At 39.1% G+C, this 26,365-nt stretch overlaps 1 protein-coding gene across 1 annotated transcript in view; it reads left to right on the forward strand.

Annotated features, from left to right (window-relative positions):
* Positions 1–17,634, forward strand: part of ESF1 (ESF1 nucleolar pre-rRNA processing protein homolog) — a 29,438-nt gene extending 11,804 nt beyond the window's left edge. Inside the window, exons 9-14 of the mRNA XM_058834699.1 lie at positions 2,962–3,123; positions 9,718–9,839; positions 10,937–11,027; positions 15,696–15,763; positions 16,438–16,584; positions 16,736–17,634. Coding sequence (XP_058690682.1) covers positions 2,962–3,123; positions 9,718–9,839; positions 10,937–11,027; positions 15,696–15,763; positions 16,438–16,584; positions 16,736–17,035 — 890 coding nt within the window. The 3' untranslated portion in view covers positions 17,036–17,634. The remainder of the gene's footprint in view (positions 1–2,961; positions 3,124–9,717; positions 9,840–10,936; positions 11,028–15,695; positions 15,764–16,437; positions 16,585–16,735) is intronic.
* The last annotated feature ends 8,731 nt before the right edge of the window (positions 17,635–26,365 follow it).

A 26,365-nucleotide genomic window follows, 5' to 3' on the forward strand; every position in this document is an offset into this window, starting at 1 on the left:
TGCAGGAACTGTTGGGTTGGCTTTGTTTTGTAATTAAAGGCTCTTGGAATGCCAAGAAGGGTCACATCAGCATTCCTTCTAGGAAGTTCATATAAACTCTTGGAAGTCTAGGAGTTGAAGAACACATCTCCCTGTGCTTTTGGAGGCTGGTGAGTCCGTACTCAGGACTGATTCTGACTGCCTGAGTGTTAGCCTTGCACAGACAGATGCTTAAAGGCTGCAGCTATAAAACACACCTGGTTTGCAAGGAGAGGTTTAAAAACTACACCTCAATGGTTAGACTACACAGACTTGAAGGAAAATGCAAAAAAATCTAAGAAAATGCCATAATTCAATGTTTACCGTTCATTTACTGTTATCCATCTGTTTGCATTCTCTTCTTCTTTCTCCCTGAAAAATCGTACAAAGGCATGAATTCTGACAGGCTTTGAATAAACTTCTTTTGGTATTGTAAATTTTTCCAATTTTTTATTATCATTGGGATGAATTAATGGGATTTGCACAACTCCTTTTTCAGGAAGTGCTTAGAATATGGGGAAAATGGGGTTAAAACCCAGTGTTTTCTTTGACATTATTTTCTGGCTCAAGAGTGATGTCAACACATTTAATTTTTCATAGCATGCTGTAGTGCAGTGCAAAAACCTCTACCTCAGACTTGATTCTTGAACACTGGAGTGTAAAGCTTTTTAGTTTTGATTCTGTGGGTCTACATGCATTGTATGCATTTTGCTTTTTATCTTTTATCTATCTAAATTTGAATAACTACCCTGGACAGACTTGAGATATTTAGGGCAATTTTTATGGTATGGCCATCAGCATCCAAGTCAGTAGCTGTTTTTTCTGCTTTGCCATTACATCATGGAAAGCAAATTCCCCCTCATCTTTAAAAAAAATCAGCTTTGCAGCAGACCTCTTGTCAGATGTTATATCTGTTAGAAGTTTTCTACTGTCTTTAGTTTCTAAGTCTGAGGTTTTTTAAAAAAGGAATCATCTACTCTACTATCTACTATTCATCTACTTTACATCTACTATTGCAAGATAATCTTCTTAAACTAAGAATATCATCTCTGATCTCTTCACAATGCTGGGATCACAACAATATGATCTCAGCTGCCAGTCACCAATTTAATATATGGAACCTCTGCATTTGGTTATATCTGGTATTAATGTTATCTTTTAAAAACAAATTGTTTTATTGGAATGTTTCTGACCAGCCTCATGATTTGAACTTTCTTCTTTTAAAATCTTTAAGCACTTCTATTACTACTTTCTTTCAATAACAATGAGAATATACTTGTATCTTATACTCTAAATTTCATCAGTTTTGCCTTTTTCTGCTTTCTTCTGCAAGGTTGACTGTATTTCTCTTGCAGTGCAGCAGTTAATGCCCCAGAACTTTTTGGTTTGTGTGTTTTGTTCAAAAAGCCTTTGAACAAGCTGTTGGCAGAAAGTATTGCTGCCTTAATATCCAACAGAAAGTGGTTCCTGATGTTGTGCAATACAGCGTGATACTTGAAAGCCACTGACAAGGTTATTTGAACTCTGAACAAACTTTGAGAACATACTCAGCTCACTTTCCTTTCTTGCAGCTGTTGTCAAATGTGCTTTATTTGCTTACAGAATTAAAAGTGCCTACAGTTCTTTTGAAGGCAATGTTGAACATTTGTTTTAAAACTGTTAGTTTTGACAGAAGAAATACAAGTTCTATGTAAATGAGGAAGAATGACAATATGCATTGCCACTTAAATTTCTCCTAGCAAAACAAGTGATAAATATAAACTGGTAGCCCCTTGCCTATCCAAGTTCTAGAGATCCTGTTTTAGCTTAAGGATTTTTTCAGTTCCCATCCAGTACAGCTTCTTCTTTCTCAGGACATTAGGATGAAGAAACAACCAAATGTCTTCTTTTTCTACTTATCTTCAAAACAAGAGTTGCCTTTTGCTTTCTGGATGAGCAGATGCTTCCCTCTTAGATCTCAGCTTCTGATGAGGAAAGTGGAAAAGCAGCTGCAGCTGACTTGTCCCCATGTGCCGTGCGAAAGATGAGCCGGCGGGGAACGAGCCCAGCCTGGCTGAACAGAGCTTTGGCTGGAACTTAGGAAAGAAAGGAGGGTTTATGAACTTTGGAAGAAGGGGCAGGCAATTCAGGGGGACTACAAGGGTGTTGGGAAGTTATGCAGGGAGAAAATTAGAAGGGTCACAGCCAAGCTAGAACTTAACGTGGTTACTGCTGTGAAAGACAAAAATCGTCTCTATAAATACATTCTTAATAAGAGGAGAGCTAAGGAGGATCTCCATCCTTTACTGGATGTAGAGGGAAGCACCATGACAAAGGATGAAGGAAAGTAGTTAATGGCTCCTTTGCCTCAGTCTTTAATAGTAATGCAAATTCTCTGGGTACCTGAACTGGGAGACAGGATCAAGGAGCAGAAAGAAGCCCCCTTATTCCAAAGGAAAATAAATGGTTAGTGGTCTGCTACACCACTTAGAGACACACAAGTCTATGGGGCCAGATGGGATTCACCCAATGGTACTGAGGGAGCTGGCAGATATCAAATGCTCACTTTCCGTCATTTTTCACCAGTTCTGGATAATCAGGGAAGTCTCAGTTGACTGGAAGTTAGCAGATGTAATGCCCATCTACACAAAGGGCTGGAAGGGATGGTTTTGGAGATAGAAGGAACTCCAAAACTAATAATTTTAAAATACAGTGAAGGATGCTGTGTCCAGTCAGTGATTTCCTTTACTGGACAAATTGTCTTTTGTCTTTTCAGATACTATTTTTATTTCATCTAAATAAGGGAATTCTTAAACTGGCTACTCTATGGGGTAATAATAGATGAAAATGTTTTATATTATATCCTGGAAATACTGTGTGTATCTTAGGTCTATTTCGTAAAGATTAACTTCAGTTGCTCACTCTCTTGATGCTCTCTGTGATAACTTTGCTCTCTCCTCCTAGACGGTGATGTAGCTAATGAAATGGAAGATGACAAACCAAGGAAAAGCCAAAAAGATGATGAAGAGCAAATTGCCAAGTACAGAGAACTTTTGCAAAGTATCCAAGAAAAAGAGAAAAAACAGGAAGAAAAGGATATAGGAATGGAGATTAAATGGGTTCCAGGTAGGATTTTTTTTTTTTTTCTTTTGCTGCCTTGGCAGACATGCAGTATTGGTCTGCTGACAGAGATATAGTGTAAGGTGCTGAATTTATAGTGGGAGAAACAAACCCCTTTTTTCCCCCATAAATTGAATTCCAGATTGTTTACAGCGAGGGAAATAGAAGAAATAACATGACTGAGCTCAGTTCCTCAGCTGTAAGTTTATCTTTATAGATTATTTTTTTGCCAGGATTTTTTGTACTTGCTTTTTCAATTATCACTTTATGACATTTTTTAAGTAGAATTCATGTGTTTGCTATAGAGTCATAAAACATACTTACACTTTCAAAAATGAAAACCAGTATGATTTGGAAACCTAGTCTATAATTAGAGGAGAGTGGTTTGGAAATGTTGCTTGCATAATGCTAAAAATTTGGGGAAGCAAAGAGGGAGAAATCTGAACTTCCAGAGAAACTGCTCTGGGAGAAAGCAAGGTACCAGGAATGGTTGGGGAACAGTGACATCCAGATTGACATCTGAAAATCAGTAAAAAGTAACTTCACTGTACAGCATCCCAGCAGAGCTCCTCTGGAGAGCCAAACACCAGTATCTAGTTCTCTCTCTTCTTTGTGACACAAAGCCACTCAGACTGAATGCTTTCCCTGAGGTGTAATGAGCCAGTTTAACAGCTCACTGCATCCATGAAGGGAAAGGTTTGCACTGTGGCATTGCCTTGATCCTGGCCCAGAGCTCATTCTGACTGCCTGTACCAGCCCTGGCACTTGCTAGGTCTCTGCAAGCCTAATTTTATTTGCTAAACAGAACTACTCTGAAAAAGAAAAAAACCTGGATCCTTTCCACTGGGTTAGAATGTCAGATAGGCAAGTGTTCAGAGGGTTAAATGTAGAGCTGAAGGACCAGGGAACTATGACATTCCCTTCTTGGGAGCAGCAAGGTGAAGCAGGTGTGGGACTTCAGCCCATGTCAGGACACAGCCCCGTTCTGTTAGTGCTAATAGCAAGACCAAACACGTACCAGAATGCAGGCCCTTCACTCCTGATGGGTTAATCCCAGCTAGGAATGCATGTCTAATGATATGATTTACACAAATGTTATTCTGAGTTCACTCAGGTAACTTCTGCTGAATAGAAGTTCTGCTCGGTTTGAAATACTCTGGTCTGTAACGGTTCATTGAAATGGACTAAACTGAATGGAACAATTTTATTCCTGTTTCTTCATCAGTCCAATATTCAGAAGAATACATGGGCATTTAAAATGACTGTGTGCTTTCAATCATGCTTTTATAATTCCAATAATTTCTGACGTGAATTCTGTCAAAACCTTTTTGAAAAAGCCTGTGTGATGCAGCCAGGACAAGTGCTCACTGACACAGCGTTGTACTCCATCTGTCCACTGCGTGTCAGTACTTGCATTCATGATGTTGCTCACTCAGTAGTTAGTACATTGTGTCACAGAGCATTCAAAACAAGGAGTTTTCATACTTAGGTGGCTTTATAAGACTTCTACAGAGATTTGTTTTTGCCACCTTTGAGAGTGAAGGTGGAAAACACAGGCAAATCAATTGCTGATGAGAGTGTGTTTTGTATTTATATATGTTTGTATTTAAGTGTTGTTAAAGCAATCCTTTTTGTTTGGTTTTGAAAAACACATTTGGAGGTTCTTTTGTTTATTATGCATTCTGGTTTTCGAACAATTTTGCAAATTGTATGAAAGAAGTCCTGTAAATTTAACAAAGTTTGAGCAACTTAATGTGGTAACATAGTCAGGAATGTAGAGCAAACCATTCATTTTAGGAGATGGAATATTGTTTTAAGGGAGACCAAAAGAAACTCTTTATCCTTGCTTGCCCTGAGAGAGCAAGAAGTTTTCTAAGAGGCTGTCCTTGAGACTGTACCTTGCATGTTATGAGTAAATTGCATTAACATTTAGTAGCAATGGAATATTAACTGTAGTAGAGATGGAATCCAGTTCCCTGCTGCATGGGCTCTGTGTTTCTTTGCAATGGAACGTGACTTTAGAAAATTGGATTTGTTACATACTTATACCTAGTCCATCCCCTTCCCTACTCCACCTTTGTGTAGGACTCCTAGGATTTTTGCTACGTCCTTATCTTTTGAGGGAGGAATGGTAAAAAAACCCAAACAACCAAGGAAAACCCCCCCAGTCTTGATAAATTTGACTGATTTGTCTAAGTTTAGCTGGATGTCCATGCACAGGGGCAGGTTTGTTCATATCATTTTAGGTTCAGTGTGCATGTGCACACAATGAATTTTACATAGGTAGTTTATAGTATTTGATGTTAATTTAGCAACTATGATTTTATAGGATATGTTAGCATTTCCTCATGTCTTACCCTGAAAAAGTGAGAGGTTTATTGAAGAGCTGAGGTTCTGGAAATCATCGAAGTGCTCACTTGCCTTTGTTAGAGACTGTTCACCTCCACAAGGTCAGCGTGCCATTTCTGGCTATTGACCCCTGCAATATGGTTTTGTCCAAAACACAAGTCGTAAAAGTGAAAATGGGCAGCTTAAGTTTGCTTTTGAGTCAAAAATTCAGCTGTTACTGATTTCAGGCAGCATTTGGAGAAGAGGTCCTGCACACCTGAAGGGGATACTCTTTTATATGTGTTTTTTATATGGTGGAGCATAAGCAGCACATGCTGAACAGTAGTTTATAGCTCTGGCAATTTATACACACTTGAGGCTGTGCTTCCTTATGAGAGGGAGGAACGTTCGTTGTTATTTTTTCTTGAACAAATGTGCTCTTTTTAAATTTCAAAACCATTTATGTTCAGTTGGAGTATTCTGGGCATTCAGAAATAGTTTTTGTTGTAATCTCTGAAGACTCCTTAATTTTTTTCAGAACTAGTTTATGTCTTTTGAAATATTTTTATTATCAAGTTCTGCCTTAATGTGCTTGACTTATTGCAAAATCTTTTTCCTGCCCAAATGTTTAATACATGGAAGAATTACAACAGTTAAATCTAGGAAGTTTTTCAATTGAAAGGCAGATATTTGAATTAATTTAAAATTTTGAGTTTTGGCACGGTTATTTACACATGGTTTTGGAAAACATACTTTGTCAATGATTCAATTATTCTTGAATCATAATAGTTTTAAATAAACCGCAGTGCCAGCAAAAATAAATTAGATGTAGTTCCAACTCTCTTTGGTCTGTTTCTTCTAGGCACAAAATCAGTGTTATGTTTAAGCATCCATCTGTTTTCTTAATCATATCTGATTTAAGCAACAATTACTATGAATCCTTATCCAGCTCCCAGAGCTCCCCTTAGAAAGTGAAGAGAAGACCACAATTGCATTTCTTGAGGATATTCAGCCAGGATTTTTGGGGGGGCGGCTTTGAACTTAAAAACTTTTCCTTTGGGAAGAATGAGATGTAAATATTTAGCTAGGCTTAGAGGAAAATTTCAAATTTGTTTTGGTCAGAAGTAGAACAGAAGGCTGTGGTGTCTGTAAAGTGCATAGCAAAGCCCAACTATACAGTTAGAGATGATGTAGAGCACAGAAATGCTCCTGTGAAATATTTTTTCTCCATTTGGGTCATTGCTGAGTGTGTCCCCTGCCTGGAGTGGCCGCGGCTCCTGCAGCACGAAGCAGCACGTGCTGAGCTGTGTGGACTCACAGCTGATAGCTGCTTCCCATGGTGGGTTCTCCCAGGCACTGTTACTGCTTAGGAAAGCTTGGATGACTGAACATATTTTGTCTCTGGGGGTGACAAATTCTAGTGATACCAGAGTATTTCTATTTGCTGTTCCTTTCAGCTACCTGCAACAAGGTGTTTCATTTTTCTGGTGAGGCATTACACGCAGGATGAACTTGCTTGTTTAGGTTTCCTGAGAACAGAAATGTATCTTTCTAGCCTCTAATAACAATGACAGTTGCAGGCTATTAAACTTCCATAAGTTTTCAAAACTGAAGTGTTTGGAGAAGTAAAAATTCTGGCCTGCAGCCACCCCTGGCTGTCCCACCAGTGTGAACAAGAGTGTATTTAGGTTTGCTGTAGTATTTACGACACGTTTAATCCTGAAGTATGATTTCGTTGTGTGATAATACAGATGACCTTTTTCCTCTCTTTCCTTGTCCTCATTTGTGAAGATTAAATAAAACTATTGTGATTTATTAATTCTAAAAAAAATACTATATCACCAAGGGTATATACATTAGACCTTTGTATGGCCAGCTAATGTTTCTACCTAAAGTAGACAATTCCTTTTCCCTTCTGCAGTCAAAATCCTTTTGCCCACTTAAATACACTCTTATTCTCGGGAAGTGGTCTGGACAGTAGTTTCTAAGCCATTCTAATCTGTGGAGAAACTCTAATGCCTTTCATGAGGCTGCCAAATACCACAAGAAAGGGCTGGATTTTCCTCCAAGTTCTTCAGTGCCAGATGGATCAAATGATTCCATTTTCCAGGCAAATAAATCAGAAATATTGTAACTTCCTTTCAGATTTTGGGTCTCTCTTTTGCTGGAGATGTGGCATATATTTTTTTAATTCTGTATTTACTATCTTCAAAGAGAATCTGCAAGACTGTTACCTGACCAGTAATTTTTTCCGTAAAAGTACTACAAAGTATCCAAAGTTACAGTGGTTCAATATCAAGGAAGCTGATGACTTTGCTTTCATGGACTTTGAAGATAACTAAATATTTGTTCTTGTATGAGTGTTTCTTAATGGCATGTTTTTAGTGAATCTATGCAAAATCCTTCCTTTATCATGGCTCTGATTTGTTTGCTGGTTAAGTACCCCATTTTTGTGGCTGTAAGAGAGTTACACTGTTCATTCTGGCACCTTTCCAGAGTAGTAGAAGGATCCTTTATCTTGTTTTTGCTCCACTCTTCCTCCTGTGATTCTATGGTTTAATATGATTTTAGATCTTGTCCACACTTCATATTTCAGACAAGTTGTAACCAGCTCCCCAGCCTTGGAATTATCTTTTGAGAGTCAACGAGCACAAAAACAGGGATTAGCATTTGCTATTTTTCAGAAAAATGTTCTGCCTGCTCTTCTGGGGACGGCTAGAACTGTCCATGAAAGCTGCCCTGTTTCTTCCATCATGATCACTGTTACCAGTTCTTCCATACTGAGGAGAGCCCGAAGGAATGATGAGGAATAGGGACTTGGCAGCCAAGAAATCCGGGAGAAAGGATGGGATCTAGTCTAGCATATCTGGAGAGGTCTGAGTATGATTTCTAAGCAATAAAATTGGAATGAGGGGTGGGAGAATAGGATGTGGTCAGGTCAGGGCTGGACTGGGGTGGCAGAAGAGAATGCTGGAGAGAGACCACTAGAGGTAGGACTGGAGAAGAGACAATAAATATCAGGCTTAGAGGGCAAAGCAGAAACAGGATTCCTACAAACTCCCAAGATAATTCAGTCACTTTGTGGGAGATGATGTTACCTGTAGGATATCTGACTGATTTGTTACAGAAGTTAAAAAAAATGTGTGTAGTGAATGAGGCAAGGAATTTCAGGTAGGAGAAAAATACTTCATTGCCCAGGCTGTTACCTCCTACCAGGGAAGTGGATTCTATTTCTTCCACTGAATTGTGCTCCAGTGCATTGCAAGGCAAGTCACTTAATCTCCTTAGATCATGAAATTTTTTTCCAGTGCCCATCTTGTGAAGAGTGGGCTGAAAGTTTATAAGGTGCATCTGAAAGCGGTTTTCATCCTCATAACATCCAAGTGCTCTGTCATGCAGTGAGTTTTAGAAAATATTCCTGATGGAATTTTTGACCAAAATTAGAAGATTGCTTTTAAATGAAGTGCATATTCTGGATTTAAGTATTCTACATGTAAAATGGGAATGCTTCAGTTATTTAATGGATTTATTTTTAAGGCAATGTTCTTACATCATTGAATACTCTGATGATGCATATTTATAGAAAACTTCATTCTGTTCTATTTACAAAATGCTTAAAGGTTAAGACACACTTACCTATGCAGGTGCAAGTGCTGGGCATGGAAACAATGGATGTCTGTGCTAAATTATGGAATTTAATGGAAACCTGATTAACTGTCTGGTCCTGTTAGGCCAGAATTATTAGGAGCCAGACGTGTTGCACTTCTGTGGGTTTTGCTTTTCTAGGACAAAAAAATACAGCAGTCAGCAGAGATCCTGCAGCATTGTCAGAGTATTGTCACAGAGGCAAAACTTCAGCAATGTAACTAATTCAGAATTTTGTGTAATGATAGTGTGGTACATTAAACATAAGGGCTCTGTGTGTATCTGTTTGTTTTATTGTGTTACTCATTCTGGCATCTGTAGACTGCACAGTTGAATGCCTGGAGAAGAGACCTTTCTGAGGAACAGCAGGAGTGTTGGGAATCAGATACCACATAGCAAACTCTTCTTCTGACTCTTGTAGTTTTTACTGAAGGAATGTTTTATTTGGAAAAACACAGCCTGTAAAGCGATCTTCTTTATAAAGATGGGTTTTTAAACAATATTTATGTTGTTTCCACAGACTTGTTGAAGAAAAACTAGATTGTTCTTTTACAAAGGAGAAAACAGTTGATTAAAAAAAAATCAGATTCATCACTTTTTTTAAATTTACTATGGCTTTTTTCCTAGGCCTCAAAGAAACTGCTGAAGAAATGGTCAAAAACAGGTTGGAAGGAAAGGATAACCTGACTCCATGGCAAAAATATCTAGAGAAGAAGAAAGAAAAAAGAATGCTTAAGAAAAAGAGAAAGGTGGTTTATATTGGCCATTTGAGGGGGAGTTGTTTGTTTGTTTTCTTAATTTGTTGTTAATGTTTGTTTCAGATAAACAAATTGTCCAGCTGCCAGTGCTATTTTAAGGTTAGAATATGCAGTGATCATCATGCACATGGAAGTACTGAGATTACTTCATCAAACCTACAGAGCAAAAGGATATTCAGCATAATGCTGACCATACATAGTGCTTCTGTAAAGATAAATTAGTCATAATAATAACTGGCTTTAATTTGCATTTTTAATGCATTAGAAGAGGTCTTTTTGCTACTGTGTGCATATCAGTTCCAAGTTGTTATGACAAATATAATTGTAGGTTTGGAAATTTTGGGGCTAAAATAATACAGACTTGTTTTCCAAAGCTGTAATAGCAAAGAATTAATAGCTGCAAAGAACAACTCAAATTCCAAATTGCAAGAGGAAAAAAAAAGAAAAAAAGCATGTGGCACACAGAGTCTGGCCTATCTAAAGTCTTAAATTACTCCCAATGTAACTCACATTGCTGAATTGCACTTCTAAGAGTAAACTCTACACCTTGAGTTACTCTGTGCACGTCAGTTTTAACTGGCACTTGATGAGTAACTTCTTTAACCTGGTAAGTGCTCAAAGCAGCACTTTTGGGGTAGCAGAGCAGCTTTGTCCAGTTTGATAAATTAAGTCAAGAAGCAAGGTGTATGACACAATACTACCAGTAAGAAAATCAGTTCTTTTACATCTAAACTCCAGCTTTTTGAAATTTGCAGCAATAAAAAATTAACTTTCTTACTGGAGTTTGTCCCCAGGCACAGCTTTTGTGGAATATAAAATAAGGACAATATCAGTGCTGATCCTGTAATTTGTTGGAATGGTTGTCTGATGCAGCACAGTTTGGGGATATGCATAACAAAAATGTATGAAAGAGGGTTGAAATTGTTGATTTATCTTTACTATCAATTTTTAGTGTGCTCTGGTTTTTTGATGTTCAATGTACAGTATTTCAGTTTTCATTTTCATAGCTACTAACAGAACACCTCATTCCAGTGAAACTTAAATAATAGTTACATGTTGATTGAAGTAATGTTTGTGGTTTGTTACAGGCTGATGCTGAGAAAGAAGAGAGTGAAGATGAACTTCCACCTGATGTTGATCTCAATGACCCCTATTTTGCTGAAGAATTTGAGAAAACAGGTCAGTCAAGACAGGCAACTTCTAGAGTAAATCTGCCCTTTTGTTAAATACCAAGTTTTCAGAACAAAGTCAGGCTGGTCTAAACACAGAGATAGAATGTTCAGGATTAAACGCAGTATTTGCCTAAAATTGCTGTTCCTGTAAAATTATGCGTATTGTAATACATGGAAAAGTAGGGAATATTCTCTTGGCTTTCATCAGAGATCATTAGTTATCCAGTTTCTGGTGGTGGCTGTTAAAAACAAGCTGCTCCCCTATATATTCCAAAGAAAAGAACTCCATTGCTTTTGAAGCATTTTTCTTTTTATATAGGAAGAGCCATATATATATGGATCCCTTTGAAGCTTGGGTCAATTATGAAAATGTCAAATGTTTTTGCATCATAAACAAAGTTTTCTTTGAGAAGAAATCACTTTTCTCTTAGTCTGATAAACATTTTTACTGGAGTACTCTTGGCTGCTTAGGAACCCCAACAGTGAAATGCAATATTTTAGAAAATAACTTGCCCAGTTTAGATTTTTAGGACACCTTTTTTACAAGCTTTTTATTCTGATGTTTAAATTAGCTTTTGCCATGGTAACAGCAAATTTATTTTGAGTAATTTTGCTTAGTAAAATCAATGAAGGTAAGTTTCTGATGTTTCATACTTTTGGGAGCCAGATCCTAAGGGTGGCTCATATTATTGTATATTAAAAAAAGAAAAATGACATAAAAACAAAAGAAGAAAACAAACATAAAGAGGATAGTAACAGATTTACTAATATTGCCAGTCTGTTGTTTGGTTGAGGGTTTTTTGAGCACAGAACTGCAGATCCAAGTTCCATTTAAAAAGGGTAAGTTACCTTTAATTTTATACTTGCCAGCACAGGCTTCTGTCCTGAATGTTAAAATCTATTCTAGGATAAAATAAATAACTAAACCCCAAAATCTGGATGATTCTGTGCTTGATAATCTGAAATACAGAACAGTAGAGTGAGTCCTGTCCATGTTTTAGAAAAAAACACCACAGTCCAAATTGTCGTGCAGTGCTGTTTTCTGCCATGCTTTCTGCATGGCTTGTGTATTGGTTGAAGTAACTCATTGTAAAGATAACTATTCCTTCCACCAAACTGTTTCATTTTTCTTTAATAGCAAGATTGCCTAGGTGCTCTCATATGATGTGTGATGTTGTCTGTGAAACCTCTGAAAAAATGTTTTCTTCTGCATAATGTGAGAAGTTCTGTCCTAAAGGGACTCAGCAGAGAATGAGCTTATCTGCACATTTTTAAACCTTATCCATAACATGGAGAATAGACTTTAGTGTTTGTGGAGTCTTTGAGGATAGTTAAATACACATAAAGGTTAAGAAAGTGAAGCTTTTGTCTTCAAGATTACTGATAATTACTGAGATACAGGAGAAAACCAGAACGTGGTTAACCCTGGAGAAGTTCTAAAGGGACAGTACAGTGTCTGGCTGTGAGCCAGTTTACATTTTAATGGTAATTACACAGCACAACTTTGGCTTCCACCAAGTTTATGCAGAACAGCCTCTGTCTCATAGCTGGGTTTGCTTTTAAGCACAACTTATCCAGCAAGGGAAAATGGGTTACAGTCATCTTTGAACTTGGCTGTAATTCTGCCAACTTTGTATTTAGGGTATAGGCAACTTTAAATGACCATCCTTTTTCACAAGCCTTCCACAATTCCCCTGGAAGATTGAAATTTCACCCTTAAATTGCCTGTCACATTAATTTAGATTATGCTGAAAAAGCATATGACAGGGTTTATTTGCAGACTCATGTGGAGCAGTGCAGAAGCTGAGGATGCAGTAGTGCTGGATTCATTTGTTGCCTGTAACATGCATGGGTCTTGTGTGGCTTGGTTTCTGCCAAGCTGAGGCAATAGAAAGGATGCAAGAGTGTAAGGAGCTGCTAGACCAAGGGCCTAAAAACTCTGAGTGCTGTGAAAGGAAAACTGGATTTTATGGGAAGTCTGCTAAAGCATATGTTCCTCAGGTATGTCTTTTTTCCTGATAACTGTTCCAGATAAGCAGGCAGTGATTCTCACACTGTGGTTGTGTCACCCTGGGAGAGGCAAGGAAGAACAAATTCTTTGTGCCTGCTGTGCCCAAAAGCTATCTTGTGTGGGGTTAATGGTAGTACTTGCTTTACACAGGTTTCATGTGACTTTTTAATAGTACCACAGGCTAAAATGTCAGATGCTGCAGATACATGAGCCTTGATGATGCATTCTAGAAGCTTGAGTATAGTTTCATATTGTCAAGAAAAAAAATAAATTTGTCACTTCCATTTTACACTGATGCCCATACTGTTTCAAAAAGCCTTGTAAGACTTGGGTTTGCCTTGGCCAGTTTCACTGTTACTGCATCAGCTTCTTTGGGGTCTTAGAAAAGGGAGACAGAATGACTCTTACACCCTAAAGTGTTGAAAAATTAATAGCTAAATAGTGTAATTGCTTATTAACATGGGAGCAAGGTCCTGCTTTTGGAGATCACTCTGGAGTTTCAGAACATATTAGACAGTTAAACATAGTTTCTGTTGAACCTTTGAGGAATTCTTCACACATTATTGAAACTCCTATTGGTTCCACAGCATTAAATGCCTTCTGGTGATCTAATTTATCATGTATATAGGAATTGATGGCTTTTTAAAGCTGGAATGGAGCAGTATGAGTGTGAGGACCTAAGAGCTTAACAACAAAATCAGAGAATAGTTGTAGAACCTCTTCTTGAGAGATAAAGTAGATGAAAAGATTAATTTACTGTGTGGCTTTGTAAGGTTTTTGAGACTAACTCATGTTACTGACTAAGGCAGAGGTCTTGTGGGAGGAATTTTTGAGTTGGGGTCAGTTTCTGTGTCTGAACTCTCAAAGTTAGGATTAGCTTTTACTGTCAGCTGGGAAGTTGTTGAGCAGAGTTAATGTTGCAAACAAAATTCCTGAGCAGAAAAGAGTTGAATGGCAGCCTGGGTGGGGATTACAGCAGAAACTGGACACTTTTTATACTGGCTGGTGGCAGCTACCAGTTAGTTCTGTGTCACACTGAAGTATCTTCTGCTGTAGGTGGCACAAATCTGATTAAAAGACGGCAGCAGGGATGAAGTGCTAGGAAAAATCTGAGGGCTTGCAGTCAGTTTGCCATAACTGTGCAGCAAGTGTGTGTGGTGGGGCTAGCAGAATGTATGTGGGACGAGGGATTGTGGCAGGAGTATGTTAAAAATACAGAAAGTGATGCCTTTGTGAATTTTCAAGCAGAACCATTTTCAGTATGATACAAATTTTTGAGTCCCAAGGGTGATTTCAGGTGCCAAGCTGGTTTTATTAGCTGCATAATGCCAAAGTAAGAAATAAAGGGTTTACTAATTTATTTATTTTCATGGAAAAGAGTTCAATTTGATACTAATGCCTTGTTCAGCCCCATCTGCAGCCAGAACTATGAAGGCATAAGGATCACTTCCGTGATGCCCCATAGAGTGAGAGGGAAGGTGACTTGAATGACTTTCCTTTGGGAAATGGGTGGAAAGAAAAGAAATTTACCAATGTAACTTCTCATATAATTGTCTCCAGTTTTATCTCTGTGCTCCTTTTCTGTAGTTTAGCCACTTCTGAAAGATAGAAAAGATTCCATAGTTGTTGAAGTCCTATGGAAGACATTTATTTCTCCCTTCTACACATTAACTTGTGTAGTTTAGGTAACAATATTATATCTGAATCTGATTTTCCTGCACATTTTCTGGAACTACTAAATCAATAGTTTAGTTTTTGAGCTGATGATATTGTGCATCAGGATAGTTTATTTTTTTGTGGTGGTGGTTTGTTTCTTCTGGAAATCCATTTCCAGTTTGGAATCCATGTAGAAATAGTCAAGGGAATAGTCAAGGCAGAAGAAAACCTTCCTCAAGAAATACATCCTCTTCCAGAGTATCCTTAATGATATAACTTGACATGTGTCTGGCATGTCTGTATTTCTTGTCTGAGTACAAACCTGTCTTAACAGAATGAAGCCAAATATCTTCCTTAAGAGTACCCAGAGTGGATTCCAGTAAATTGCCTGGAAATGTCATTCCAAGCTCAAAGGTCAGAGTGTGTGGTTCAGGTCAGGAAACCTTCTGCTTTTCCTGCTTTTTCTTGATCAAGATCTACAGGCATTCCAAAGAGAATAATTTGATTTTGTAGGATTTATAAGCAGGTCTGTTTTCATTAGCAGTTTGGTTTGACTAATGTCTTATGCTGTTACTGTTCATTATGTCTGTCTAATCAGCACTGTGTATCTGAATGCTAAGGGAGTAGGGGAGATTCCTCAGAGCAATATTCACTCTGAGCAGAGTCAATCACAGTTGAATTTCCACTAGAAAACACCCTGGGAGTGGTGTGATGCAATGGTTTTGCCTGCACTATTGTGATGCTTCTCTCTACTGTTTTAGGAAAAATACAGTAAAACCATGTTTTTGTCTTACTTTATTTTAAATGTTACTGCCTCCTTAAACTGAACAAGTATTCAGTGGAATTTCATTGCTTTAAGTCTTCTTGGTTTTATTTAACTTTGCAGCCTTTTTCTACATCTAAATTTAAATACTGACTGCAAGAAAATGAGATGTTCTAGCTATAGGTAAATTATGCCCTCATGCATAAGCTTGGATAAATGTGTTCATGCTCTGTGTTTGCACATAGGTTTAAAGAAGAAGCCAGAATCAGTAGAAAGTACCTCAGAAGATGAAGATGAAGTTGAGAAACAGAAGGTAAAATGATGTAAAATATTGCATTGCATGAATTCTGCAAGTATTTGGTATGTGTTTGTGAGTGGAACTGCAGAATATCATAGGATGGCAGAGAATAAGACTATACCATTTTAATAGTGAGGACTTTTGGAACAAAAACTACCAAGAAGGAGTTTGTGCGTTGGGCAGTGACAAGTTTTATTTTTTTAACATCAGTATTGTAAGAAACATTTGTGAGTTCAAACCTTGTCCTCTATGTTTTGGTCCTTGAAGACTGAGTTATTTGCTCTTTTGTGTTTTCTTTTCATACTTTCTCAGAACAAGTTAACTAAATAAATTACTTAAATTCAGATATATTTGTTCTAATTTTGCTATATGAATGTCAGTGTTAAATTGTATCCATTAGTTACTTCTAGGCTGTGGTGTACAATTTTCAGATGAGATTATTACTGTGTTTGAAAATTGAATGTAGGCATTTGCATTTATTTTATATCTAATAAGAAGAAAACCAGTTTGTATTAATACTACACCTCAAAATGTTAAAATAATGTTTTTATGGATGAAATAATACTGCCCTGATGACCCTATTTCAACTAAAATAAATGTAGACTCATACAGGCTTTATTAATGAGATGCTGATTTTTTTTTAATAGAAAGCTTTCATTGTGTACATGGACTTTCTTATTTTGTAACAGGCTGAAATGGCCCTACTGATGATGGATGATGAGGATGACACCAGAAAACATTTTAATTATAAAAAGATTGTAGAACAACAGAATTTGAGCAAGAAGAAAAAGAAACTTCTTATGAAAAAGAAAGAATTACTAGAAGATGACTTCCAGGTAATTGTGTACTTCTTGACTTTGTGACTGGAGCAGTTCCAGGAATCTCATGAGTTGTGACTTCTGAAGCAGTTCATGTTTTATTGGGCTTAAAAGCTTTCCTGTCATTGGAAAAGTTTACCTAAAATAAACTCTTCTTTTCTCCCTTCAGGTAAATGTTGCTGATACAAGATTCCAAGCCATGTTTACTTCTCCCCTGTTTAATTTGGATCCATCAGATCCAAATTTCAAGAAGACAAAAGCAGTAGAAAAGATCCTGGAAGAGAAAGCTCGCCGAAGAGAAGAAAAGGAGCAAGATCTTAAGGAGGCAAACAAGGGCCTGGAGAACAAGATGGCAAAGAAAGGAGAGGTTGCCAAGAAAGCCATGGATCCTGCCCTATCAGTGCTAATAAAGTCTGTCAAAAATAAAACCAAAGAGTTTCAGGCACGGAAAAAGCAGAAATTCAACTAACTGAACTTGGTTTTTACTCAGACTTTACTTTAGTCCCATCCCTTCCAACTGGAGACATCTGTTAAAGTTACTGCAGCCTGCTCTAATTCCTGTCCACCTAAAATGTCCTGAAAAGTGATTTTAACTACGTTGGTGAATTTTGAAGTATTCAGAGTCATCATCACTCTCTTCTTCTCCCACAACAAATACTGTTTTGCACATATGTCAGGAAATGGTCATTTTGGGGTAGTTTGTTTTGTATCATATCTTCTCTTAAAAAAAGTAGAAGTGCTGAAGATGTCTACAAAATCGTAATTATGGGTTTATTTATAAATAATAAAACCAGTTCTGCAGAGATTTATTGCTGAGACTAAGTGGTTTTAAAGTTTTTAATTCCACAGAAGCCTGTAAAACATACCTGTCTTGATAAAGATGGTAATAATATAACTACAAATGAAAAAAATTTTGTATACAAGTTTTTTGTAGATTTTTAAAAGATTGCATAAATGCTTTATTAATTTCTCCTTTAAATACTTGAAGGGAATAGAGCTAATCGGTGGAAATATTGCCATTGAGAAGTGTTTCATTAACATACTTTGGAAATAAACAGTTTCAATTGGTTCAAAAGAATTTCGGGTACTAGCTGTGTTTTTTTTCTTTCACACCTAAATGAAATTACATAAAAATAAACTTTTTGCTATTGTTACTAAATTTCCATGTATATGATGCTTATACAAAGTCTTCCAGCATTGCAAGTGTTAAAAATAATAAAAGCAGGGGTGGGGAGGAAGGGAAAAATCAAAGGCAGATCTAGATGACACAATTTTAGAAACCACGTTGTTTGGCCATGTTAGTGCTGGTGATGAAGGTATCAAAGGTGCAGTGAGAATACAGTAAGTAGAAAACTATCACTCTTCCCTGGAGTGTAGCCACTGATTTGTCTTAAAGTTTGCTGTGGGTTGGGGTGTTAGGATGTTTTAAAAGGTTTGCTGTATCAGCTCTAATGGAAATATAACATGGCATTGCCAGAAAGACTTAAAACTTCCAGAAACGAGGAGCTGAAAGGTAATTTTAAAGACATAATTTTTGATTTCTGAGGTGTTCTTCTAATCTAAACAAAGACTTCTATGAAAACAGGTTAAAACTATATCTAATCAAAACCAGTGTTTATATCAAGTAAATATATCTGAGTAGGTGAAGGAGATAAGAGAGCTGGATTAGCACATGGAAGGTTGTAGAGTGACCAAAACAGCCAAATGTCTTAAGAAACACATACAAATACAGGTGGAGATGGATTTTAGAAGAGTCCTTTGCAATGATGTGCCTGTGGAATACTTGGCATACTTTGAGAGTTTCAAATGTAATTACTCTTCATAAACATTTGGACATCTTCAGAGTTACTTCGTTTTAATACTGGGTCCATAGGAAGTCTCCCCTAATTTTGTTTAGTAATTTATATAGAAGACAAATTTGTTGGGAAATGAAAGGCAAGAACAAAATGCACTGTCTCTTGAATCCTCTGACCCTGCTGACTTCTACCAAGCACTTCTGTGTTACCGGTGCTTTTATTTTCAACTTGGTGCTTTTGTAACTGGAAATCAACATGCGGAATCGGGCCTCTGCTTCTGCAGATTGCCCAGATATACTGAGTGACTCACTGGTTCAAAACCCTCCACCAGAACTTCTGTACTCTTGCAAGGCCTCTGTCCTTGCCACAGATTTTGCTGGAGAAGCCATTGGGAAAATCTGGTTATAAAATTAAAAAGTCACAAATTGTGAGGACTTCTTATTGAAATTAGATGTTATCAATTATGTTGTGTCTTCACATGGACACGTGCTGGCTACTTTCTCCTGTTACAAAGCCTGGCCTCTACTTGGATGTCACAGCAAGACAAAATACATGGAAAGATAAATGCAGACTTCAGAGTGATTTCAATTATTGGTAAAAATAATTATTTTGTATGGTAACATGTATTAGGTATCCTGTAAATGCTTAATGTATGATCATTTTATGTAATTGGATGTTTTTGTAGCTGGTTTTGTTCTTAAGTTACTGAGTGCTGAGGGGGCATCTTAGATGGGAAGAACTGGAGAACTTCAGGATCTGTCCTAGCATACATCTTAGATGGGAATTTGTTTGTTTGTTTGTTTATAAAATGATTAGCTCTAAAAACTATTTTTCCCCTTAAAAAGAAAGTTTCAATTGTTAGTTAGTAATTCAAATTACATCATCTACTCTCCATGATTCCAGGTCAGTGTAAGCAAAATCTGACATGCTTCCTGTGTCTCTACCAGAAGTGTATCTTGAAAATCTGGTAAGATTCTAGAATTCTCTGCAGTCCATATCCCTTGGTGTCAACAAAACAAATGATGTTTTTGACCATCTCATTCTTTTAAACATGAAAATAGTATCTAGAAGTTCCAACCTCTCACCTTTAAAATACAATTTTACTTTTTCACTAGATGTCATTTAACCAGCAAAAGTGAAGGCAATGAAGTAAAATAACACATTAAAAACTGGGACTGTTAAAAGTGAGACAAATAATTTTTTTAGCAACTTACAGAGGTCTGTTACAAAGTAATTTGTCTCCAAGTTGGCAGCCAGAAGAACTCATGTTGAATGTAAGCCAGGTCTTTAAAGCTCTAATATTACAAGTGGAAATCACAAGAGGGTTTGATTTATTTAAAAACTGAGAATGATCAGACAAGAGATGAAGAGCCATGTATGTTTTCAATCATTCCTTCTGTCTAAAATTTAAATGTATTATTTCCAATTAATAGCAAGTTGGCTTTTTGTTCTTTTCATATTTTGATAGTATCCAAAAATAACAGTAAGTTGTGCCATCACATACTTTTTAAGCAAACAAAGCAAACAACCAAAATACTCAGGGTTTGCTAAAGAAGGTCTTAGAAACTTACGTTTTATATATGATCTATATTTAAAACTACTACAGTAATTAGTTTGCTTTGCATTTGTCTTAAATCATGTTAAATGCCTTAGGTTGTGTAGCTAAGAAAAACAATACTCACTTCTGATGGCACAGTAATTTTCATTAAATCCTAAAATACTTTAAAGAACTGTAATTTTCTTAGTGTAAAAATGAACTTTTCCATGTAGAGGACTATGTTACTGTGTTCCTGTAAGAAGCAAGACAAAGTGGCAGAAAGGTCTGTTCTGAAGCTTTCTGTCCTTAACATACAGCATTATAAATGGGAATATTTTTGTCTGGGTTCTGGACCCAGTCTAGATGAATGTCACCTGAGGTCATTACTACTTTCTGTCCCTCTCATCACTAACATATGAGTAATCCCTACTCAGGCGTGCTCCAGCTCTGTATTTCAGCCTTGCAACACTGTTGAGCCCACTGGCAAACTTTGCTCCTCTCCCATTCTCACAGACACCCGATCCCACGGCTGGTTGCCACAATTTCATGGGCAAATGCTCCTGGACTGTGTCCCATGAGCTCCTTGGCACTGCACAAATCCCTTGGCTTTGCAGGGAATCCTGCCCAGTGCACTTAGACCTTCTTCCTTTTGTGTTTCTGGGACAAGGAAGGAGGGAAAGGACAGCTGAGGTAGATGGGGTCTGTAGTGACTTCTGACAGTGGGATCAAGGACAGGCATTGTAAGTGTGAACAGAAACCTGCCCAGTGCAGTCAGTAGTGTGTGTGGGCTGGCAGGTGGTCCATGAAAAATGCAAGTTAACAGAAGTGGTTACCAAAAGGACTGGGAAGAGCGAAGGTTTAGGGTGGCTGTGATTAAGAGTTGAAATCAGTTCTGTGGAATTCAAAACCCTCAAGCATAAGCTGCTTCCCTTCCTCAATGCCTTGTCTGCTTTTCCCCTGGGGTTAATGCCTGGGCACTCAAAGAGGGAGCTGGTACATGAGCTGGCCCAAAAATGGGTGCCTTGGGCTTTGGAGGACTTAGGGACAGGTTGGTCCTTTTCCACAGCAGAAGTAAGGACTGAGGAGTGTCAGAAGGGAGAGAGCCTGAGAAGATGTGCAGTGATGAGCAATTCCTCTGGTGTTGGCCAAGAGTTTATGGGTGTCCTTGCAGTTGGACGGGGAAAGAAGGTCTGCAATTCTTGAATCAAGCAGAAGATAGACATTTTTGTTTACATATTTCTTGTTTGGTGGATTTTAGAGCTCCCTATGAAGAAACTAAGTACAAGTGCCAAGCACAGTACATGTGAAATCAGCTCTGGCATTTGTTGCAGTTACCTAAACAGATGCTTTTCTTTAAGCTCTAATCTGACATGAAAATACCATGTTAAGGGAAACAGTCTTCATTATTCTATATTTTGGTGTCCAAGTGCTCACCTTTGCAAAATAACTGTTTTATCATCAAGGTATTAATTTCCATTTATTTTAATGAAATAAAAGCCATAACCTTTATGTTCCACAGAAGCTTATCTGTCTCATGGATGGATGATCACCTCAGTCCAGAAGAGGAGACTGGGAACTTCAGTGAACATCCCAAGGGTTAGCAGGGAGCAATTCTATGCTCTGTATGCCCTCTGCAGAGGAACAGAAATGCTTCACAGCGTGGTGGCCATCCAGCTACTGCAACACTCATGTAGTAAAATCAAAACAGGTGTAGCAGACCACACTTAAAAGGAATATGAATCTATTACTTAAGTTATCTGCTTTCCTTAAGAGGCCCAAAATTCACCTTTGATAGCAAAGCAGGCTGCCTTGGTAAACAAAGATGATATTGTCACAGAATAACTGTTCTGTTTTATTGTGAGTTACATTTTTTTAAAGACAGAAGGTACAAAATACAGAAAAAGGGTAATAGTAATTAATGTAATTGTGTATTAAGATGTAGTTTAAAAATTAAAATTCCTAATAAAATAAACCTGCATTGATTTTTGTACTGATCTCAACTCCACCAAAATGTGAATTTGCTGATAAAGCTTATGTAGAGCTCGTGAGCTTGTCAGAGGGATGAGAACGGATATTTTTTTCCTCATTTTGTATCTTGAAGATCAGAACTTCCCCAGTAAGAGAATGATTCTGCTAATTATTCTTAAATTATAGTGAACTTAGGAATCCTGAAGTCTCTCTGTTGCAATGGGATCAGTATCACAGAATTTGAAGAGCAGGATGCTGTGAAGACTGCACTACTGAAATCATATCATAGCCTGAGTGCAATAAACCATCTCTAGTTTGGACTAAATCATTAGCCATGGAGAGCTGCAGACAGCAACCACACAGGCCAAAATCCATAGCAATAATGAGATGATCTAACCTGTGGAGAAAACCTCGTTCAGGAATTACTTAGTCTCCAACTTGACCTAAATATGTATTTTTAAATTGTCATATTTGAACCTTCACCATACTTTGTAGGCATGAAGAAAAATGTTCTCTGATTCTGAAAACCACTTTTCTGCGAGTCTTGGCTTCCTGATTTCCTGTAGCTGTCATTGGGAGATGATTGTCCTGCCTACTGCAGTGGCCAGTACGTACCCAGTACGCACTTAACTCACTTTTCAAGGAATAAAGACAAAACCTTGCAGGGATTTACTACTTGTGGTTATTTTGGCAACAAGCGACAAACGCATTTTTTGAAGTTGCATTTCTCAAAAGTCCCGTGTCTTATGATTTGGCCCCCCTGAAAAGCTGGCTGACAGATCACAATCACACCGAGTTAGAGCTTTCTGAGCTGCAATGGAATGAGCGTTGGAAATAATCGCGTGTGGGCGTTGAGCAGCGGGGAGTAAGTGGAATGCTAAATAGACAGGTCCAGGATGCTAGAGTATTTTCCTCATCTGAAGTAGCTCATTATCTGGAAAAAACATTATTTTACTGGCTGAAAGTCAAAGAAGGGGCCTCTTCACATGGAGAGGAAGCAACAAGCATGCCTGGAGAAGACTGCAGGCTTATTTATGCTACCTGCAAGGATCAGCCAGTCTTTCAGGGGGATTGATGATGTGTTGTTTGAGTGGATTGATTCCAGCCTTCAGCTGCTATTCTCCTCTTGCATGCCATCATCCAGAAACAGTTCCTCTTTGTATTTATTGGTGCATTCAGCTTCTTTTTCTCTTGACTTTGGAATTAAGTTACAAAGTTCCTAACTGAAGCTGGAATGGTACATACAGGGCTGTATTTCTATGTGCTTGTCTTTTTAGTTTTTTTTTTTTTCTCTTTTCCTCATGGCCACTTTCCAGACAAATCCTTCATTTAAGCATTGAAGTTGTCTTTAATTGATTGTTTAAGGGTGTCCTCTCACCTGGGTTAAAAGGGATAAAAAAGGGATGTGAGTCCTCTCCTCTTCTACTGTCCTTTCCCAGCATCTTAGTCCTTAACAAGTTTCCAAAAGCACTGAAACCTCCCAAACCAAAGGTTCAGGTATTTCTTGCCTGGAACAGCTTTCATGAAACCTCACTAAAGTCTAAGGACTTCATTAGCCACTTTTACCCAGAATAAATTAAAGGAGTGGATAAGCTCTTTATAATATTAGGAAGTAAAACCAGCAGAGTGTGCTTCAAAAGACAAAGTGCAAAAAGAAATCAAAAATAATCAACAAGACATAGAACCAAAAAAACCCAAACCCCACAGGCTTTAAAACACAGCTGGAATCTTTGTAAAAGGAATGAAGAAAACCTTTCATCTCAAACCTGGATGCTGAGGAACGATTTACAGAATGAGATCACCTTTTTATGGGAGCAGCAACACAAATCTACAGAAGAGTAAGGACCAGAAAATAGGAAAAAGCCCAAATAAGTATTTGGCCAGTCTGAAAACTGTCACCAGCAGCAGAGGACAAGTTAAGTAAAGGCATCAAAAAACAATTGAAAACAGACATTTGGATTTGAAATCCAGTTCTGGAAAATGGTATAGGACCAAACATTGACAAGGCTTTAGCTTCCCTCCTAAAGAACGAAGGGTTCTGTGATATTGCCTGTCTATCAGTATGACAGCCCTACCTTCGTAACTTGAACCTATTGCCAACTTCAAGGAGATCCGACAGTCAGGTCAAGTCAAAACATGTGTAGCTGAGAGTCAGACTACACCTGCTGCCTCTTTCTTAGCCACAGACATAACAGCTGGATACAGAAAGGGAAAACGGGAGGCAGAGGGTGCATAGGACCTTACACAGGACGGAGAGCTGAATGAACAAGGTCAAATCAAAGCTGCCTTGGTGGTGGCCAATGCTGCACATCGAGGACGGGCTGCAGCCGGAAAACAAGTGCAGTGCAGCACTTCCACAATACCCTCCTTTTCCCTCAAATCAGTCTGTCCTAGCTCAAATGTACCTATTGCCATCTGAGAAGCACAAAAAGTACTTTGAGGAATCTCCTTGGTTCACTTCAGCACTGTCAAGAATAACCAGGGTTTTAAATAAAACAAAGGGAAAAAAATATGGCAACGAAGCAACTCACAACTGGGATTTGGACATCAGGTTAAAATCTGTCAAGGAAGGCCAAAGATTTCCTGAGGGTTTGTGGACAGCATGTTATTTCCTTGTAGTTTTGTCCAACAGAATAGGAAGCACCTGGTAATGTGGAAGACAAAAGCTGGTCTCCAAAAGCCACATAGTTTTGTGTGCCAAAAACTTGTGTTGAAAAAGACTTGCATTTGTTCCTGACATATTTTGCATTGCTAAAAAATGTAAGGCTGGCCTTTGAAAAAAGAAGTCAATAATACAAAAGTGGAAGCACATTTTTATCGGGAAAAAAGCCATAGAAAGGGTTTCTGTGACTATGAGGCAGGCCAGGAAGCAGCCTTCTGAATTCCCGGGGGAGATCCTATCTAGGACGATTAGGATGTGGTGGAGATGGAATCAAATCTGGGGGTGAAAAAGTTAGTTTCCAGATGTCGCTATCCACAGCAGGGGGGTTTGGACTGGATGTTCTTTAAAGGCTCCATCCAACCCAAACCATTCTGTAGTTCTACGATTCTTTGGCTCTCGCCAGTTCAGTGCAAGTTCCTGCTAATGTTTAATACACAATATAACCTGTGTTCACCACAAGCATTAAAGCAAACAGCGCTTCTCTTGATGACGGCAAGAAGCGTAAGCAATCTGTTACTATTTGCTACGAAATGTATTTTGGCTAGTGAATGAAATTAGTGTTATTAGGAACTCCTATAGTAAGTGCTGCAGAAAGAGAGTTTGTCAGAATTCCCTGTAAAAACCCAAATCTGGCGGGCGAGCTCCTGCCGGCTGCCAGCTGGGAACGAAGGACGCGGCCCGCAGGGCAGCGCCGTGAGGGCAGCGCCGTGAGGGGAACGCCATGAGGGGAACGCCATGAGGGGAACTCCATGAGGGGAACGCCGTGAGGGGAACGCCGTGAGGGGAACTCCATGAGGGGAACGCCGTGAGGGGAACGCCGTGAGGGGAACGCCATGAGGGGAACGCCGTGAGGGGAACGCCGTGAGGGGAACGCCGTGAGGGGAACGCCATGAGGGGAACGCCGTGAGGGGAACGCCGTGAGGGGAACGCCGTGAGGGCAGCGCACTGGCTCCCCGGGTGACGTCAGGAGTCTTTCAGAGTGACGTCACGAACCGCTCGTGGTGACGTCACGGACCAAGGCGGCAGGAAAAGGCGGTGCCCCAGAGCTCCTCGGTCCGCCCGGATCGGCCTCTCTGTGAAACCTGAAGGCGCTGGGAACAAAGTGCTGAGACACGGACATCGGAGCATCAGCCCCTGCCCGCCCCTGCGCTCCGCCCGCTCCCCGGCCCCTCCCGGCGGGCACCGGGCCCGGCAGGGACCCTGGGCGTGAGGGGAGCGAGCGGCTGAGTGGTTCCGCCTCGGCCTGACCCTGGCATGTGTTTGTCCTTCTCCCGGCGCCTGCTTAGGATTCAGAGTTACTTTAGCAGTGCAGTCAGGGCTTTGGGCACCTTGCAGGAGACCAGGTTGCTCAGAGCTCCATTCAGCCCGGCCTTAACACTTCCAGGGATGGGGCATCCACAGTTTCTCTGTGCCAGGGCCTCACCACCCTCACAGCTCAGAACTTCCTCCTAATATCTAATCTGAACCTATTCTCTGTCACTTTGAACCCATTCCCCCTTGTCCTGTCACTCCATGCTCTAGTGAATAATACATCTCCATCCTGTAGGCTCCCTACAGGTACCAGAAGGCCATAGTTAGGTCACCCCTGAGCCTTCTCTTCTCCAGGCTGAACAATCCCAAATCTCTCAGTCTTTCCTCAAGGAAAGCTGCTCCATCCCTCTGATCAATTTGGTGCTTTCCTCTGGCCTCACTCCAACAGCTCCATGTCCTTCCTGTGCTGGACCCCAGATGTGGACACAGCACTGCAGGTGGGGTCACACTTGAGTGGGGCAGAGGGGCAGAATCGCCCCTCTCCTGCTGCCCACAGGGTTTTGGATGCAGCCTGGAACAGGGTTG

The sequence above is a fragment of the Poecile atricapillus genome, chromosome 3 (assembly GCF_030490865.1).
Source record: "Poecile atricapillus isolate bPoeAtr1 chromosome 3, bPoeAtr1.hap1, whole genome shotgun sequence".
Classification (NCBI taxonomy): Eukaryota; Metazoa; Chordata; class Aves; order Passeriformes; family Paridae; genus Poecile; species Poecile atricapillus.